At 45.3% G+C, this 6,947-nt stretch overlaps 1 protein-coding gene across 1 annotated transcript; it reads left to right on the top strand.

The window, feature by feature from the left end:
- Positions 1–3,000: 3,000 nt before the first annotated feature.
- On the top strand, positions 3,001–6,947 carry LOC125546407 (disease resistance protein RGA5). Its single transcript, XM_048710664.2, has 4 exons — positions 3,001–3,958; positions 4,198–6,240; positions 6,391–6,433; positions 6,612–6,947. The coding sequence occupies exons 1-2, from the start codon at positions 3,138–3,140 to the stop codon at positions 6,149–6,151; spliced, it is 2,775 nt and encodes a 924-aa protein (XP_048566621.2). The 5' UTR covers positions 3,001–3,137; the 3' UTR covers positions 6,152–6,240; positions 6,391–6,433; positions 6,612–6,947.

Here is a 6,947-nt window from a genome sequence, read left to right as displayed (position 1 = left end):
ATTCATTGTTTAGTTTGTGGTGGTAGCTTAGCACAGCCTAGGACCATTGATCTTGTTTCATCATGTTCATCATACATACTCAACCTCTTAATTTTGTTTCGTCGTGTTTGTCATACATATCCAACCTTTTAATTTTGCTGGGTGTGTTTCTATGGTCTATATAAGTTTCCTGTTTTATTTAGCCGCAGAGGGTGTTACATTTTATTTGAGGCAAACAAAAATATGAATTTGCTGCTACGTACATTTGTTTGTTTATTTTGAATGTTGCAGGCGAGGAAAAAAAGCAATCTGATCAGCGATCGACAAACTATAACAATGACCATATATACATCAATCATCTTATGACACCATATAGAGAACGAGGTTCTTCAACAGCAACGCCTTTAGAAAAGGAGCGACACTCAAGCGCTGCCGTCACCGGATCCGACCACAAGGCCAGAATCTAGGTTTTCACCTTGAAGAGTTAGTCCGAGCATATCCGAGCAATGCCTTCAACAAGGTAATGACATGAAAACATGGTCATTGCCAGGTATATTCAAGACGGAGGACCTAGGTTTTCACCCCGGAACTAGAGACCGGGTGCTCGTGTAGCACCACCATCGCCATCAGTTATGTGTTTTCACCACCACTTTTCCGCAATCCTGACAGCCACTGCACAACCATCCCTCTGCATCAAGTCACCGACCATAGTTTGCATCTCTTCGCTGAAGTCAGCCAACGGGTGTGGAGATACCTTTCGATGGCCACAGTAATCCGCGGCGAGTCCGCCACTTAGGTCGGAAACCGATGGCGAAGCACACCTCCTCGGACTACCACCCCGTCGAAGAGAGCCTGCTCAGACCCGTCGGCCTAGAGACCGACATCACTCGCACGGAGCGCAGCCGCTGCTAGCCTGCAGATCAGTACCATGGACCTCAACTGCCGCGATCTAGCCGCCGTTGGGTCAGCAGCTGCAGGAACAGATCTGGGCAGAGAAGCCAAGCCATCCGCTCGATCCCGCGCCGACCACGCCCACGCGTGCCACCGCATGGCCATGCTGCCCCAACCTGGTGTCGCCGCGTGCTGATTGCAACGGCCGCCACGCAAAGGTGCATCGGCCAAGCCCACCACCACCGATGCGCGATGACAGCATGACAACTCAGCCAGGAAGCCGTCCCCCGCGTGCAGGCGAGCTAACCATCTCTGCCCCAGCAGTTCCAGTCAGTTGCCGCCCCCTCAACCCCTAGCCACCTTTGGCAGTAGGGCCGCCGCCACCACGGCCGAGGCCGGCGGCGGGGGCTTTCTCGAGCGGATCTGGGTCACGCCCCGATGCCGCCCCGGGGAACGACACAGGAGCGGCTTCCGTAGTGATATATAAAAAATTACACTGAATTGACGGTTGAAGGCAAGTTTATATAAACATTAAGGCAAATTTTAACATGGTCCCTCTTACCTTCTTTTTTTACATGTGAGGTAAGAATGTAAGAGTCAATCAAGCCATTCATTGATGAGATCAACGGCTAAAATCTATTTTATACTCTTACCTTTCATGTGAAAAGAGGGGGTAAGAGGGACCATGTTAAAACTGATGAAAAAAACTATACATATCTTATACTTTATAAATGCATAAAACAATATCTATGTTTGCTCTTACACGAATGACCGCGTCCACGGTCATGCTCCTCTTTTCCCTTCATTCAGGTGTGGTGCCACGTGTCGTCCACTTCACTAATTCACGTCGCCCTGTTTGATCAAGCACTAATTCATCTCAGTTTCATGACGCCCGAGTTTTTGTTTGGATTTTTTGCTGAAAGTTATACATGATTCTCTAGAAGTTTGGCATTTTTCTGTTGAATGTTCAATGATTGGAAAACATTGTTCATACACGTGCGAATAATATATGTTCATATAATGTGGAACCAGGTGGCGCAGTGGATCCTAACCCTTGCTGGTGGAGGTCTCCGTTCTTAGATGTTTCTTTGGATTTTGTTAGGGTTTGTGTCCTGCTCAGGAACATGAGTTAGCAACGGCTCCCTGTAGATGGAATAAGGTTCTTCCCGCCTATCCCCCGTCCCAGTGGTGCGTCTTGTATTGTCGGTGGGCATGTCGAGGCATGTCTTCGGTGGATCTGTCTTTGCTGGATTTGCTCGGATGTGGTTATTATTCGTCTACATTTGTGTGTCTTCAGGTTGGATCCTTTCGATCAATGCTATTCTTCATCGGCAGCGGTTGCTGTTCTGGTGCGCTAGTCCTATGGGGCCTTAGCACGACGACTTCCCGACTATCTACTGCAATAAGTTTTGCCCGGCTCCATTGAGGAAGGGCGATGATGGTGACGCGCCTTCGGCTTAGCTTCGGTGCTTGTAGTCGTCGCTAGGTGGTCTGCTGATCTGGATGTAATTTTATTTTTCTGATGTTCGTTGTACTGCCATGATTGAAGATGAATTTATCAGAAGTTTTTTTTAAAGCAGTACACAATTCATGCAACTTAAGATAAATACTATTGAAATTGTTTTCAGATAGAAAGTTAACGGTATACGATTTTGTTTCATAAAAAATGGTGTACCTTTTGGTATATAATCTACATTTTAACCAAAATAAAACGTAAGTGCTCTTTTTTTAGATAGGAGGGACTAACCATACCAGATAAAGCGTACATAGTGTCATTACATTTAACTAGCTGCAGCTTTGATTCATCCAAGGATGGTGGTAGCAGTATTCAAAGAAAAAGTATTCAAGTAGTAATTATCTTGTCAGTGCATGTGATGGTGCATCGGTTGTAGTAATCTTTGTGATTACTCTGTGATGTTACCGTTTGCACAATTTGGCAGTTAGTGCTATTCAACTAAGTGCCGACCTGACTACCCAGTAATCTAGGCAGCATCCAAGGCCATTGTCGCGTGTTCTTGTATAGAGAGAGAGACACAGCTCACGTGCCTGCGCGTGACCGCTTTTACCAATACCCTAAAAGCTGTGCTGCATCACATGAATAATCTATCTTTACCACACCCCAAAACCAAGGGCAAAACACCTATCTCAACCCACTTTCACATTTTCTCCTCTACACCAGCAAACGAATAGCACACTGTGAGAGCATCCCTTGTTCCGCTCACACTGCCAATACACTAGCACAATCTCACACCCATAGAGGTCTAGCCATGGAGGTCGCCATGCTGGCCATCCGTCCCCTCCTCCCGAAGCTGGGGAGCCTGCTCGCAGGCGAGTTCACCTTGAAGAAGCGCGTGAGGAAAGGCATCGACACCCTCAACAGGGAGCTGAAGCTGATGCATGCCGCCCTCGGCAAGGTGGCCAAAGTGCCGCCGGATCAGCTCGACGAGGGGGTCAAGATCTGGGCAGGAATGGTGAGGGACCTGGCCTACCACATGGAGGACATCGTCGACACCTTCATGGTGCGCGTCTATGATGGATCTTCCAACCCGAAGAACAGAGTGAAGAAGTTACTCAAGAAGACAGGCAGATTATTTAGTAAGGGTAAAGATCACCATCGAATCTCCGATGCTCTAAAACAAGCGGTTGCTCAGGCTGAACAGTTGGCTGAGCAGCGCCAAAGGTACGAGGTGGAGACGCCAGACACCGGCCCTGGTATTAGCATTGATCCTCGCATCAAGGCTATGTACACAGATGTGACAGAGCTCATTGGCATCGAAGAACCACGAGAAGAGTTGATCAACATGTTACTTCAGGGTGATGATTGGTCGAATAATCCATTGAAGACGGTCTCAATTGTTGGATTTGGCGGGTTAGGCAAGACGACTCTTGCCAAAACAGTGTATGACAAGATCAAAGTGAAATTTGATTGTCGTGCCTTTGTGTCGGTTTCTCAGAATCCCGACATAAAGAAAATATTGAAGGATATTCTTTTTGGACTTGACAAGGACAAGTATGCAAAGATATATAATGTATCACGAGAAGCAAGCCATCTCATAGACGAACTCATTGAATTCCTCAATGACAAAAGGTATGCCTCATTTTTTTCATGCTATAGATCGATAGCCGTTTCATCTAGTAAATTCAAAACCACGTTGTATTGGTTTATACACATCCTAATAGCACATACTTAATTGGTTAGTTATAGGTTTACAGTGTTTCATGTAAATTTTTGGGGTTTAATATGGTCCATTTTACCGTAAATATAACCTGTAGTCTCTCCTTATAAAATACCTTATATCTGTCTTCATTTATTGATTATTAATATAGGTATCTCATCATAATTGATGACATATGGGATGAAGAATCATGGGAAATAATCAAGCTTTCTTTCTTCAAGAAGAGTCTCGGAAGTCGATTAATCACGACAACCCGCAATGTCAATGTCGCTAAAGCATGTTGCACTTCTACTGATGATATTTATAGAATGAAACCTCTTTGTGATGATGTCTCAAGAAGGCTCTTCTGCAAAAGAGTATTTTCTCCCAGTGAAGGATGTCCTCATGAGTTGTTGGAAGTATCTCAACACATCTTGAAGACATGTGGCGGAATACCATTAGCCATTATCACTATAGCAAGTCTTCTGGCTAATAATCACCGGATGAAAACAAAGGACCACTGGGATGCCGTGCTCAACTCCATTGGCCGTGGACTCACAGAAGATCGCAATGTAAAGGAGATGAAGAAGATATTATTATTCAGCTATTATGATCTACCTTCTTATCTTAAGCCATGCTTATTGTATCTCAGTATCTTTCCAGAAGATCATCTGATTATGAGACGCCAGCTGATATTGAAATGGATATCTGAAGGTATCGTTTATAGTGAAGAAGAAGAGACTAGCTTATATGAGCTCGGTGACAGCTACTTCAATGAGTTAGTAAACAGAAGTATGATACAGCCGATAGGTATTGATGAGGAAGAGAAAGTAGAAGCTTGTCGTGTACACGATATGGTGCTTGACCTCATATGTTCATTGGCTAGTGAAGAGAACTTTGTCACTATATTGAATGGCACCAAGAGAATAATTCCTGACTCGCAAAGCAAGGTCCGAAGATTGTCAATCCAAAATAGCAATGTAGAAGTGGCTACCATCAGTATGGCTCAAGTAAGATCAATTTCTATTTTCACAAATGATAATGTTGACCAGCCGTACAAAGTTTCAAGCTGTCCAGTTTTGCGTGTGTCGGATTTAGAATATTGTCCGTCTCCAGACACTTGGAATTTTTTGCATTTGAGGCTGCTACGACTGAAAGGTCATGGGGTTAAGGAGCTTCCAATGGAAATAGGAAAGCTATTGTTTTTGCAAGTCCTGGATATTAGTGAAACAAGTATAAAAGAAATACCTTCAAGTATTGTTGCACTTGGTCGTTTGATGTACTTGCATCTTGGCTCGGGTGTGAAGCTCCCGTCCGGGGTTGGTAACTTAACTTCCCTAGAAGTGCTAATGGGACTGACAGTGGGTAAAACACGGGGATCTTCTGACAGCTGTAATCACCATCTTGTGAAAGAGCTGTGCAATTTGACCAAGCTGAGGGTGCTCCATCTTTATTGGGGAGTTTTGGATGAGAGCATAGCTAAAACTTTGGTGGAATCCCTAAGTAATCTCCACAGATTGCAAGTGCTAGAGATTTTTGGTGGCAAAGGCGGACATGTCAATCTCATGCACGATGGTTGGGTGCCGTCTCAACAACTCCGTAGAGTATTCATTATGGATTGCTCGTTCTGGACACTGCCGGCATGGATTAATCCTTCATCGCTTCCTCTGCTCTCGTATCTGGTAATAACTCTGAGTAAAGTGCGACCGGAGGACATCCCGCTTCTTGGGATGTTGCCCGCCCTTCGTCATCTCAGTCTAAGCGTTGATGGATATGGGTCCCGACCTGGGCTGATGGTAACGGAAATGGAAAAGTCTGTTGTTACTGCTGATGCATTTCCATGTGTTGAAGTGTGCTGCTTCCATGGTATCGTTATTGCGCCATCTAAATTTCCACGAGGAGCCGCACCAAGGCTTAAAGGACTTCACTTCTGGTTCCCAGCTAGGTGGATCGTCCGTGGCGACAATGATTTGAGCATGGGGCACCTCCCGTCCCTCAAGGAAGTCTGGGTTTGCCTTTTGCATAGGCAAGCCAGCGATGAGGTGGTGGAGGAAGCAGATGCGGCTCTAAGGGCCGCAGCGGAAGACCATCCCAACCGTCCCGTCATTAAAATCAACAGAATTTAGAAATATCTCCTTCCTTCATTCATTCAGAAATCTATTGACGCCGAATTCGCATCAGCTGACTGATGTGCAGCTAAACTGAATAGGAACAGGTATACATCTCTCTTGAATTCCCGTTTTCTGCAACTAGTGCTCCCAAGTGCCCATTCCTCTCTCCGGATTTCTGCAACTAGTGTTTTTCATTCCTTACTTTTCATAGTGTTCAGTAATCATTTCCCCACTTTTTTCTTCTTCATTTTCAGGTGGATCAAGGGCTCGATTCATCTTTTCCTGCAGCATCATCAGGTACAACCAATCGACTGTTCTTTCACCATTTTCCCTAGCTAGTGTGTTTCCTTATCCTGTTGGGTTGCAATGTTAATTAGTATGAAGTACGAACTGGTTTTCTTTCTTCGTCCTGTTACATGCACTCAACTGAACCATTTGCATGCATGCATGTGTGTGCTTCCAAATGGCGTTGCAGGTGGGAGGAGCTAACTGCAGATTAGTTTCGTCGACGTCTACGACTCGACCGCTTCGATGAAGAATCGGACGATGAGGGTCTACAGCACTACGTTTGATCCGTCTTCCTTGCGCAGCGAACGAGATGAAGCGCACATTATGTTTGTCCGCTCATGTCCGAATTCCCTTCTTGCTCCCGGCAGGCAATTCAGGAACCACCAAGTTTGTAGGGCATTTTGCCCATGATGATGAATTATTGCAGCTGGTTGGTTTGCCTATTAATCCTTCGCTGCCCTGCTTGATTTGTTCCTAGCAGCTTAATTTTAGACTCTATGCTGATTTGTTTCTAGCAGCTTAA

The sequence above is a fragment of the Triticum urartu genome, chromosome 3A, assembly GCF_056163025.1.
Source record: "Triticum urartu cultivar PI428250 chromosome 3A, HENAU_Tu73, whole genome shotgun sequence".
NCBI lineage: Eukaryota > Viridiplantae > Streptophyta > Magnoliopsida > Poales > Poaceae > Triticum > Triticum urartu.
The sequence above is the reverse complement of the archived record's forward strand: the minus strand, read 5'-3'. Positions and strand labels throughout refer to the sequence as shown.